The sequence below is a fragment of the Natator depressus genome, chromosome 9 (assembly GCF_965152275.1).
Source record: "Natator depressus isolate rNatDep1 chromosome 9, rNatDep2.hap1, whole genome shotgun sequence".
NCBI classification, from domain to species: Eukaryota; Metazoa; Chordata; order Testudines; family Cheloniidae; genus Natator; species Natator depressus.
In genome coordinates this window covers 36,308,910-36,321,980 of record NC_134242.1, presented here as the reverse complement: position 1 = coordinate 36,321,980, position 13,071 = coordinate 36,308,910, and the positions used below count along the sequence as shown (strand labels likewise).

The 13,071-nt window shown below is 38.5% G+C and overlaps 1 protein-coding gene across 1 annotated transcript in view; it reads right to left on the bottom strand.

The window, feature by feature from the left end:
- Nucleotides 1-318: 318 nt before the first annotated feature.
- SERPINE2 (serpin family E member 2) overlaps nucleotides 319-13,071 on the bottom strand; it is a 38,456-nt gene continuing 25,703 nt past the window's right edge. Inside the window, exons 3-9 of the mRNA XM_074963927.1 lie at nucleotides 11,661-11,888; nucleotides 10,616-10,813; nucleotides 5,734-5,932; nucleotides 5,496-5,596; nucleotides 2,331-2,417; nucleotides 1,501-1,584; nucleotides 319-1,020 (exon numbers count right to left, since the gene is read on the bottom strand). Coding sequence (XP_074820028.1) covers nucleotides 983-1,020; nucleotides 1,501-1,584; nucleotides 2,331-2,417; nucleotides 5,496-5,596; nucleotides 5,734-5,932; nucleotides 10,616-10,813; nucleotides 11,661-11,888 — 935 coding nt within the window. The 3' untranslated portion in view covers nucleotides 319-982. The remainder of the gene's footprint in view (nucleotides 1,021-1,500; nucleotides 1,585-2,330; nucleotides 2,418-5,495; nucleotides 5,597-5,733; nucleotides 5,933-10,615; nucleotides 10,814-11,660; nucleotides 11,889-13,071) is intronic.

The following is a 13,071-nucleotide window of genomic DNA, read 5'->3' as shown; positions in this document are numbered from 1 at the left end:
CTTGCATCCTTTGAAGTGTGGGAAAGGACCTCGTAGGGGGGAGCTGAGATCTCCTCCTCCGGTACATTTTTGAAAACACCTGCCATTAGGTGCAATCTGGGGCACTGCAAAGACAAAATATTTGCTCTTCAAACATATTTTTGAAGCCTTAGGGACAAGTCATCCACGGCAGGACTGGTTTAGCAGATTGCAGAGAGGCTTAGCTCCATCAGGCTAGGGAAATCAAGAAAACCATCCTTTCAGTTGGTGGTAGAATTTTAACAAGTGGCTCCCAGGAGTCCTGCCCACAAATGCTCACCAGCACATCGCTGTGATACGTTGGCTTCTCTGACTGTTCATAATGCACTTTATTTTTTCCTTTGTACAAAAACAGATATAAAATTTAAATCCAATACAAAGTGAATACTAGCAATGACAAGTTTACATTACAGTAAAATAGGACGTCAATGCAAATGTGTTATCAAGACATTAGTTCTTTAAAACTTTACCTCAGTGGTACATGCATTATATAAAATAAACTGCTAGAGCTTTTCATCTAGTTCCACAAAAGATACCCAGTCATCAAGCCATTCAAGGGCAAAAATAGTGTTGAAGGGACATCTACAAACCCAAAGACATTTTCCACAGAAAAATCAATGCTAATAGAAATGGTTTGTTTAGTCATGCTCTTGTTAAAACCCTCCCACAAAAACTATGCATAAAATTCTTAGGACAGAAAAAGCTCAGTAAGTTTGTTAGCATAGGCAACCATTCAGTAGTTCAAAGAATCTTTTAGACATTTTGAAAAGGTATCATAGTTTTCAATTTGTATTTTCCCATAAAACCAGAACTACATTGACTCCTTTTTCAAAATCTAGTCACAGCAGGCTAAAAACTAGTTCTTGAGTGAAGTGAAAGTAGTGTACGAAAATATTTAACGGAACTAGCAAGGATGTATCAAATGAGTCTCTACTTTGCTTCTTAAGGAAAACCTTTTCCATACTCAAGGTTTGTTTATTTGTCCCATAAACAAGACTGCACCTAAGGGATTAAATAAAGACCAATATTACTACATATATCCAATCTGTAAGTATTGTAGAGCATTCACTGAAAAATACATTTACAGAATGCGTTCAAATAAAATCTAGGTAAGAAGGCTGTTTCACACTCCATGAGCTTTCTTTGTTTTGGTTAAGGGAACTGTAGATTAACAAACTATTTGTTTTTAGGTGAGTTTGGAGTGTATACAAATATAGATTCTCCCAAGACCCTCCCATACACTAAGGTCAGAAGGGACCATCATGATCATCTAGTCTGACCTCCTGTGGAGTAGGTTTTCCAGTTCTTCTGGTTTATTTTAAACGAAGTTAAAAGCATAACACAGAAGCATCTTTTGTATTTGTTTTAGCAACACCTACTGGACAGCTTCAAGCTTTCCCACCTAGAAATTACAGTTTGCATGTAGTCATTATACTGTATGAACTCAACTTGCACGCAAAATAATACAAAAACTTTGCTTACCTGTAGGATTGTGACGGATGAAAAATACAAATGGTCTGTCTACTATAAACCAAGGAGGGGAAGACCTGGCTATTAAAATTGCAGCTTCCAAAGAAAGTTAAAGAAGAGAAAAATGGGATGGAAAATTAAACAAGCCAAACACTATCACACTATAAACAGTGCAAATATGAAGCATCAAACAGGTTTATGATTTGCATTAGATATTTGTTTGCTCCTTTAGATGTTCCATTTCACTATCATGCATCAGTTTATCAATTGTTTTATAATCACCAGTGGCAGCATGGGTCAGCCACAGGAGGCCATTTTATCCAATGCTATCTATTGCAAATGAGCCTTCTTATATTGCTCACCAGAACCACACAATCCATTCAAAAAAAGAGAAGAAGAACTAATAATTAACATCAAAATTCAAGATTGTTCCCCTACAGGAAAACCCAGCTGCCATCTTAGAGCAGTGTGGCATAAATGCGTGCCTCTGGAACAGCATAAGGAGGCATATTAGGAGCCAAGGATTTGGCCACTAAATTTTAAACTTGATGCTGTTCTATAGGTAGCCAGTAGAGTGAAGAGACTGTTTACAATTTGTGAAAGGCTATGTTTAACTAATTCTGTATTGACCTAAAATTCACTTAAACAAAAACAAAAAACCACCTCTCAATGGTAAAATTCACTTGATTTTTTACTGTCCTTTCTGAGTACGTGCTTCTGCTGAAGTGAGCTCAATTTAAGTGTTCACAAAAGGTTTCCCACTTCAGAGAAAATCTAATTAATTTGTTTTAGTATAGTTACTTTTAATTAAGGATTAAATTAAACCAGAGAGAACTACTTACTTGTTGCTGCAGAAGCTTTGGTTCCATCTTCACTAACTTCAATTTTTGCTTTTTGCAAAATGTGAGATACATGAAGGCTTTCCGTTCCTGTGTGACCAAAACAAGAACAGCACTTGTGTTAACATGCAGTTATACATTTGTTATACTGTATGTAAAGTTTTCCAAAGTAGTAAGTTTCTTGTATCCGGTAGACCAACTGTATAGCAGAGCACGAGAAGGCTGCTACAATTCTAGCAAAGACTAGGGTTGCCAACTTTCTATTCACACAAAACCGAACACCCTTGCCCTGCCCCTGCTGCATGCTGTCTCGGAGTGAGGGGGGCAGGGCCTCTATCTCCCCCCTTCCTTCTGTCGCACACCCTCGCTCATTTTCACCGGGCTGGGACAGAGGATTGGGGTGCAGAGGTGTGAGGGCTCTGGCTGGGGATGTGGGCTATGGGGTGGGGCCAGGGATTAAGGGTTTGGGGTGTAGCAGGGTGCTCTGGGCTGGGACTGAGGGGTTCAGAGGATGGGAGGCGGATCAGGGCTGGGGCAGGCGGGTCAGGAGTGCAAGCTCCCAGCGGCACTTACCTCAATCAGCTCCTGGAAGCAGCGGCATGTGCCCTCTCCGGCTCCTACGCAGAGGTGCGGCCAGGCGGCTCTGTGTGCTGCCCCATCCGCAGACACTGCCCCCGCATCTCCCATTGGCCATGGTTCCCAGCCAATGGGAACTGCAGAGCCAGCGCTTGGGGCGCAGACATCATGCTGAGCCCCTTGGCTGACCCTACGATTAGGAGCTGGAGTAGGGACATGCTGCTGCTTCCGGGAGCTGTGTGGACCCATGGCAGGCAGGGAGCCTGCCTGAGCCCCGCTGATCGGATTTTTAACAGCCTGGTCAGCAGTGCTGACCGGAGCACCCAGGGTCCCTTTTCCACTGGGTGGTCTGGTCGAAAATTGGACACCTGGCAATCCTAGTAAAGATTGAAATCATGGTGGAGGCAAGATGCAGTTGCTGGATCTGATCACTACAGAAGCAGCCAATCTGATGACACCAAGCAGAGAAAGCATACAATATGCTTCATGTAAAGGAATGGATTAGTGGGACTTCTGTGTGACTGTTTCTTATATAACAGTAGTAGTATATCAGTTGTTAAATTGAGAAGTATTAACACAGGCACAATGTTGCTATTAGTTAACACATACATTAGCCAAAGCACAGAAAGAGTGCTAATATGAAATTTAACATACTAAACAAGTCTGCTATGGCATTTGTGTATACTTGCCATTGCAGTGTTAGCACATGCTTGTGTATATAATTAAAACAAACACATGGTGATGGACAATGTCCAAAATCAGAATCTATTGCCCTGGCTTTATTTAGTGATGCAGGAATCAGTGGCACAATTCACTCACTGATTAAGTGCATTATGTTTATGATGACAATAATAAAATAAATGGGATAGAAAACGTTTAGGTGACTGGAGGACATAGTTTACCCCAAAGATGCAGCAACACAAATCATTTTTAAAAACTACTGGTACAATCTTAGATTCTGAGCTTATTTTGTGGTTTTAAAGGTAAAACTGAAAATTTGTAATCAGAGTAATTTTTTCTTAAATACAGAAATTATAGCAACAGGTAATACAATTTAAATTCATCCTGAATATTTTAAAAACTGTTTAAATAGAACACTTTGCTTCCAATAAAATAAAGGACCAAGGGCTGACAATTAATTGCAGTAAACTCACGTGATTAACTCAAAACAAATTAACTCAATTAAAAAAATTAATCGTGATTAATCAGTTTTACTTGCACTGCTAAACAATACCAATATAAATTATAAATATTTTCTACATTTTCAAATATATTGACTTCAGTTACAACAGAATACAAAGTGTACAGTGCTCACTTTATATTATTTTTATTACAAATATTTGCACTGTAAAAAGGATAAACAAAAGAAATAGTATGTTTCAGTTCACCTCATACAAGTACTGTAGTGCAATCTCTTGATCATGAAAGTGCAACTTACAAATGTAGAATTTTTTTTTTAAATAACCGCACTCAAAAACAAAACAATGTAAAACTTTAGAGCCTACAAGTCCATTCAGTTCTTCTTCTTGTTCAGCCAATTGCTAAGACAAAAAGCTTGTTTACATTTATGGGAGATACTGCTGCCCGCTGCTGATTTACAATGTCACCTGAAAGTGAGACCAGGCATTTGTATGGCACTGTTGTAGCCAGCATTACAAGGTATTTATGTGCCAGATATGCTATACAGTCATATACCTCTTCATGCATCGACTTGTACATTGCACTTTTATTACCGTGCAAATATTTGTAATAAAAATAATGTAAAATGAGCATTCTACACTTTGTATTCTTCGTTGTAATAAAAATCAATATATCTGAAAATGTAGAAAAACATTCAAAATATTTATAATAAATTTAAATTGGTATTCTGTTAATGTTTAACAGTGTGATTAAAACTGCAATTAATTGCAATTAATTTTTTTTAACCGTTTGATAGCCCTAAAAGGAACTTAATCTCTTATTTCAAGTGGAGAAGTGTATAAGAGATATAAATGAGTTGTGTTAACAAGCAAGGTCTTTTTGTTTTGGAGGGGGTTTTTTTGTTTTTTTTTTTTGTTTTTTTTTTTTTTGGAGTAACTAATCAGAAATCTGATGGCGACATAAAATTCATAGCCACAAGACATCCAGTTCTCTTTTAGAAGTCAGTGCTCCATTGTCAGAAAGAGAAAAAAGTTTATGGATCAATTAGGCAGTTCAATGACTGTTCCATTTTTACTCAACATTACCATCAATTTGGCAGACATCCTTCCTTTCTCTCAAATCTGTTGACGCAAAGTTTATAAAACAAATTGTAAAAGAAAAAAAAGTGCCTCAGTTACATCTTCCATTATGGTCTCATCTAACATGATATTTTTTGTAAGCCAAAAGGAAAAATATTGAAGAAAATGTACGACTCTGACTGTGAAAATGCCTCATAACATTTTATTTACTTCTCGCAAGACACACCATATGGTTAACTTTTTGTTACTAATTTAGAAGTTTGCCTTTTGGTGGAAATGTTTCAAAGCAGCAGTTAAAAATTGCAATTGTAAAACAGCAGTTCTAGAAAACGTGAACAAAAACCGGAAGAAGAATTTAAACAAGACAACCTACTTGTTATTTTTGCAAAGTTTGCCTTTGACTGCTCAAACATATCTGTAATTCCAAGTACTTTCAGAGGCTCCTTTAAATCTGTTTCTGCTACTGCTGTGAACCTGATTGAAGCATGCAAAATAGAAGAGACATCAGAATTATGACTAAATGTTGCTTTAAGTGCTGACAAGGACTATAGAAGAATTCCTTATTTTGGGGGTTGGGCGGGGAGAAGAGACTGGAAGATATTAGTACTCACTTGGGTAAAATAACTTGCACTCTCTTTTGTATCATGGTTGTCATCCAGCTCTGTATTGTTTTTGTGCTGATGTGAGGAATGATGGCAGAGAGAGGGGTAGTGCTTTCTGTAGGCAGAGCAATCAACATACTGATGCTTTCGCCATGGTAAGGCAATTCAATTATGTTATACCACAAGTCATTTGGGGTACTTGTTGTGCCTAAGGAGAGGGAGAGAAAGAAGTCAAATTCTCAAACAGTTAAAAGCCTTCAACCTCGGATAGTCAAAAGCAGTAGTGAGTAAAAATGTTAAACCTATTGGCAAAGCTTTAATACTATTGTAACTGGAAAGTCTCAGTATCACAGTTGGGTTACCATCTTCCAGTAGAGTTCACTTACATAACAAGCATGGAGTCTATATAAATATTACATTTTGATAATGCAATGCAGATAGAGCCAAAAAATCTACTCTATGGTGTCTCAGATTAGTTTCTACAAGTTACATGAATATTACTTGGTGGATTGTTGGAGTTCCTTTGAAAATATAAATAGCCATGCTGCAGCCTGCTTCAGAGTCTCATCAGCATCTACTGAAACGGTAGTGGGTCGGAGACATGATGGAAATAAAAGACCATCCAAAAGAGAGCACGAGAGTCCTTTTGTAAAGCAGGTTCTGTTTTCCTCTAAGGACTATGGTACACTGGGGATCAGAAAGAGTCTTTAACAGTCTCTGCCATCTGCCACACCATCTGCATTTGAACCCCATTGAATCTTGTGCTGCTTCTGAACTGTGAGTAAAAGAGCCTACTGCTACAGTTCACCAAGGAGACTCCCCTGGAAACAGTAAGGTAGGCAAGTAAAGGACACATAACAATAAGAACAGAGGGTAGCAAAAAAAAAAAAAAAAAAAAAAAAAAAAAAAAAAAAAGACGAGCTTAGGAACTTAGATATTGCCCGGGATAGGACTGCCAGCAGTTTGTAAGCACATGATGCACAACAGATTGTAGCAGGCCACTGACTCTTTGTAATGTGCAGGACCATATTCAGTGGGTAAACATACATGGGGTCTCATCCAAAGGCCACTGAAGTCAATAGGGGTCTTTCCATTATTATTAAAAGATGCAAAATCCTGTTAGTGTTTTAAAAGGCAGTTTTCAGTATGGGAACGTTCAAAAGATTATTGGAATTTTTGTCCCATGTGATGCTACTTTAGCAGCAGTTTATTGTGGCTAGACATAAATCCAATGATACATCCTAATAAAACTTTCCACCATAAACACCTACATACAAATTATGCTAGCATTCAAACTGCTGCTGGTAATCCACCAGGGACCATAAGTACTCTAGTTAAAGACCATAATTACATCAGTAGCATACTATTACGAGCATGTAGCATACTATTTCCATACCACTTGGAAACAAACAAAAAACCCAGACTATCGTCTTCCTTGTTCTGTTATGGGATATTAGGACATGAAACTGAAAGTACTATGCAAAAAGACTAACAGGGCTGATGAAAAGCACAACAGGCTTGTTTACCAGTTGGAAAAGAAAGTAGAAAAAAAGTCTAGCTACTTGAATGGATCTTGATCAGCAAAGAATACATATGGAGACAGAGTTACAAGAAAATAAGTGGTCAAAAAGGCTAAGGGAACTGAAAACCATTTTATATGTTCCAGGACACAATTTCTCTGGGAAATGGACTAAAGTTCTCCTTATTTTATAGTTAACAGAAAAAAGGAAGAAGTTAACAAATTAAGTTAATCACAAACTTGTTTCACAATAACATCTCTTCTCACAAAAAGAAAGCAATAAAGAGACATCCTGAAATTTATTCAAGAGTAAAGAGATTTCCACAAGTAGCTCCTATTGCTGGTAAAGCATTACACACCATAATAGGCCTCCAGCCAGCTCAGCTCATGCTAAAATTCTTAAAAGACCCCTTTAACTATCAAGACACTAACTGGTACTCTAACAAACATCACAGGTGTTAGTCATGGAGGATTACAGCTAGCAGTTTCTCTACAGATGTCCCATCTCAGAGGACTGCATTGCAACTTGAAGATCCATTAGCAATCTGAGAGTCTTTCCTATGTCTAACTACTAGCATTTTATTTTGAAAGCTAATTATTTTCTTTACTTTTCTGGAGACACTTTGGAGGCTGATAGACTCTAATAGGTTGGTTTCCTAATCAAAGAGATTCCTTTTTGTGACAGGGAATCCCTTATCAACTAGAATTCTTACTATCATCAGCTGGGTGGACAGCATGCTGCCTACATATTTAGCTGAAAAGCACTTACTTGTAAGACCAGGAAGGAAACTCTTCCCTCAGTGTTATGCTCTATGCATTTAGATTCTGTTGTAACACTGTCTTGAGTGGACAGTCCCTTTATAGGGTTGCCAACTTTGTAATATTTAAAAACTAGACACACCAGTAGGAGTGCCAGAACCTCCTCCGCCCCACCTCTTCCCTCCAAGGCTCCACCCCATTCACTCCTCTTCCCACATCTCCTCATTGTTTGCTGCTTTTCCCCCTCTTACCTCCTGCTCCCCTCTCCCTAGGTCAGGAGGGACTCGCAAAGCCGGGCTGGGAATTGCAGCCATCCGATGCAGGTAGGAGGCAGCCCCAGCTGAATAGGGGTTGGCAAAGGTGATGACCCAGTGCCTCTGCTCCCAGCTGTAACTGGACTTTGGGTATCCAGACAGTACTGCTGACTGGCCACCCAGTCAAGTCCCTTTTTCAACCAGATTTTCCAGTCAAAAACAAGACAGCTGGCTACCCTAGTTAAATAGGGTCCCTCTTCATGCTCCACCCTTTTTTCAGTTAATATGGCTTTTTAGACAAGTGCCAAAAGAACAAGTTTCATCAGAGCAGACTTAAAGGAGTGTCTCAGATGAGAAGAGCTTGTCTATGTGCACAGATCACAATGTGCTAGAGATTGATATTTGGGACAGAGTCACTACACAGCAGCAACATCTCACTACACTTTCCACTCTAGATCAAAGTCCCCATTTGTGTGCCAACCCAAATTGATGAGGGATTTCTGTACCAGAAAATTAACCTTGTTAGCAGAACTCTGCAACCTTAAGACTGCTTGCCTGAAATCAGCTCATTACAGAGATGGTAGAAGGGAGCAGTTACCTTACCTCTTTTTCTAGCTCACCTCCTTTTCCAGCTCAACTAAAGAAAATGTTTTCTGTCTCATTATCTCCTTTACGTTAAGCTTGTAGTTCTCAAAACTAGTGGTCCGCAGAGAGCCTGGTGATTATATGTTGCCAGCTTCCCTCATTCACAATGGCTAAATCACATTTAAAAACAGCAACACACACTTTCCCATACTACGTTTCCAAACAGTTGCTGTAGTTGCCAGAGGATGCTGTGATCTTCAGAGCTGAAAATGGGCATGGAGGGTATCTACAAGATGTTTTTGCTTCTCAGATGCTTCTCACACTACTAAGAAATCTGAGAACCTCTGCATTCAACTGTATTCAGATACCTAACCTGAAACATGTGTTTCAATTCTGCAACAGGAAGCTTAATACTTTCCATCTAAAGGCCTTGAAAATAATGGCCTTGATTCTAATCACAGTTACAACAATGTAATAAAAGAGTTACTCCCTATTTACATCAGATTCAGGCCCTATGAATTTTAGGGTAATACAAGAATTGTAAGCAAGACTTGACCATGATGTGTGGTCATTTGCTGAAGTATAGATCCTAAATATTTCAATACGTGATTTTCATTCACACCTCTCAAGTTTTATCTGTCTAAAGCATTTAATTTTTGCTTTAATGTGTAAAGATTTTCAGGACATGGCCAAGGTACAAAATAGTTTCATATTTTTTAAACCAGAGTGTGATCTATTTTTAAGCTCCTATGTTGGCTAAACGAGCACATTTTTAACACTGATCACTTATAAGCGAAAAAATAGAGGCAATACATTTATGTTTGCCCTCTTGGCAAGCTGATGGTACATTCCTTTACCAGTAACATTTTTTCAGATATATTTCTACATTTATTCATTGTAACTGTGTTTAGTGCATATAAAAGCAAGTTACAAAATAGCATGTCTCTCATCTTAGACCACAGGCAGAAAACATGCATACACACTTCTAAAAATGCTGCCAACGCACTGTGAGCCTGACTAGCAAAACTCATTTCAGTACTGGAACTCTTGAGTAGAGGCTGCCAGTCATGTGGGCTTCTGTTCTGGTTTTGTGACAGACATAGAAATTAGGCTGAACCCAGTGAACTCCTTTTCACTTGCAACCCAATTTAGAATTTAAATGCTGGCCTCCAGAGGTAAACAACTAATATACTAACCCTGTGCTACTCAGTCCCTTGGTTCAATGGCTATTGTCTGCAAAGCTGTTTCCAGCTGTCCACTACTTCAGAATCTAAAGCGAATTTAAGCATGCTTTGTTTACACTTATTATGGCCTGCTATTAAATAACTCTGTATTTAAAAATCTGCAAATAAAAATTAAAAGCATATTCCTTTCCACAATATATGGGTAAAATACAATATAAAAACAAAGTAATTCTAAGGTTTTCTACTTTAGATAGGTTTTCGATTAAGGACAGGACATTTTATTTCTTATCTATTTGGCCAAAGGTTTTGAACAGGAGCATCTAAAACAATGCACCTAAATAAAAAAGTCACCCGATTTCCAGAGGTGCTGACCATTCACAGTTCTCAATGTTTCATCCAGAGGAGATATGAGTTTGAAAAGTTTTCCCACTTAACCAACAGTAGCTTTCAACACAAATATCTACTCAAACAGGAATGCTATGTATCCCCACCACAAACACATACATTAACCTTCTTTGCCTACATTTTGAAAGGAGTACAGTGCAAAAAGTTTTGTGTTTCATTTACAAGAAACTAGCTCCTGAGCTTACCACAGCGGAACAGAGACAACTGGGCCAGCATAGGTACTTGGTAAGTCTTCCCATCAGCTCCATTAAATGTGCGTTTCTTTGTATTTTCAGGTTGAAAACGAGATTTCCATAAACCTTTGAAATACACCGCATTTACCAGCACCAGCCTGGTCAAAGCACCATCAATAATGTCTGGAGATAAGAGATTATCAATCATACCTGAAAATAAAATAAAGGAAGGGGGGAAAATTGAGCATTTTCTGTCACAATGTAAGCCAGTTGGTCATGAGGAAACAGAAGTGCCAATATACTTTGTAATTCACTAGGTAACATTCATTCTGAATTGGAGCAAAGATGGCTGCTAACTCCAGCCTGAAGAATTATAGCTCCGCTCATTTCAGGGCCCGCTGACATCAGTGGAGTCATTTTACTGAGTATAGTGGCAGCTGTATTAGGACCTTCGTTTTCACTAGCAAGGGAACACTCTAGCACCCATCTAAGAGTTGTACTCAGGTAGGGCCTTATTTAGCAACATTTGTGGTGTGCTTAGTTTAGTAAACAATTAAAGCTGAATCAGCCACAGCCTGGAAATGAAAAGTTAAAAGGAAAAATCTCCAACACTTGTTGCCACCCATCTATTGCCTTTACCACAATCAATGACACACTGCAAGCATCCCCATGATGTCACTCATCTCCCAACAGATACCAAGATGCAACACAAGCTAATTATGCTGTAATGCAAAACCTGAACTCTGGCCTCAGCAATATGTAGATAATTTTGAATAATGGGAGTGGTAGGTTTTGCAGTTTCTCTTTGTTTATGAAAATAACATCACTGGAATTAGCTTCATGGAAGTGACTCTTAAAGGACAATAGATACCATGCATCTCCAAGTAGTTAGACAAGGTGCACCCAAGTTAAAAAATAAAAAATACAAGGGATAAGTTAAGTTGAGATGCTGTAGTGTCTTCCCACCACTTTTAAAAAACTTTTTACCTCTCTCTTAACTTTAGTGTGTCTATAAAATAAGTGTTTAACATAGTTACACAAAAAATTCAATACCTACCCCTTGTTTCATTTTTCACCCACTGGTTTATAGAATTGCATGCTGTATTTTGGTCCTCGAAATCCACCGTCTTGACACTGCACTGAAACACCTCTTTGTTTCTTGTAACAAAAGGCACTTCCATTTTAAAGCCACTCTTTACAAACACTGCATTAGCAACTGTCACAATGTCTTTATTCTTCTTTGAGACTATGGCCTTGTTTATCTTCTTTAATACTTTACCAACTCCTAGTTAGAAATAACAGCAAGTTTTATTTAGAAAGGAAAATCAAAGAGAAGCTTTAAAGGAGTTAATTTGTATAAGTAATTACGGACATCCACACACACACACACACACACACACACTAACGTGATGGGGTAAAGAAAGAATACCAATGCCATTGACAGACATTCTTATCTGAAGGACACTACTTCACAGCGAAGAATTTGGCTCTTTGTCTAATCCTTGTACTGTACATCCAAGTCCTGGTGTGGTATATTAATCAATAACTTTCTGGCATGGACAATACAGTTAAAATGTTTATTCCTGAATAGGTACAAACAAACAATCTAGTTAAACTGTCAATTACACTAGAGAGCCACAACATAAATTAAGCTGCAACATCCTGACCCTATGCTGACATGTTTACTGCAACTTAACACAATACAACAATGTTATTTTGTGGATGAGAGTCCTCATCTTGCCAGCAGCTACAACTGAATAAGGATATTCTTTCTGGCCATTCAGAGTAGAAGGACCAGGGGAACTACCCTTATTCCTGTGCCTAAGAGGCAGAAGTCATGGGGGGGGGAAACTAAGACCATAAACTGAAAAACTAAGGTCGTCATTTTTGATCCCTCCATTCCATTCAGTAAGGAATTGGGTGGATATAAAAAAGTTTTCTGGAAACTGTGTGCTAACCAAAAGAGACCGACCGACCTTTGGAAAGTTTCCAGAACAAACTAAAATTAAATCTGAAGACTAGGCTACACTAGTAAGGAAATTCAGTATTAGACTCCAACATCTAATCGGAAGCAAAGTATTTATCCAAGGGTATCAACTATTAATAGGTTGCAATATGCTCCATAGAAGTCTCTATGAAAGAGTGGTCTTCCAAGGAAGGTGTTATGACCCCCGTAAGTGTAGACATGCCCTTAGAGCAGCACAGGAAAACTATTACATTGGTCACACCTCAGTTCGGTCATTAATGCTTCTAAACAAGCCACACAAAAAAGGAGCTGAGAAGGGAAAAAAGAAAGCAAAAGATTCAACAACCACCATTTCAGCTCCATGTAGGATAAGTCCTCAATAGTTGGCCCTGCTGGTTACATTACTGTGACTCCTTTAGTAAGACAGATCACATGATGTCTGTGTATTCACTGTCTTCAATATTATGGGCATATTCTTTTGGAGAGCATACCATAACAGATG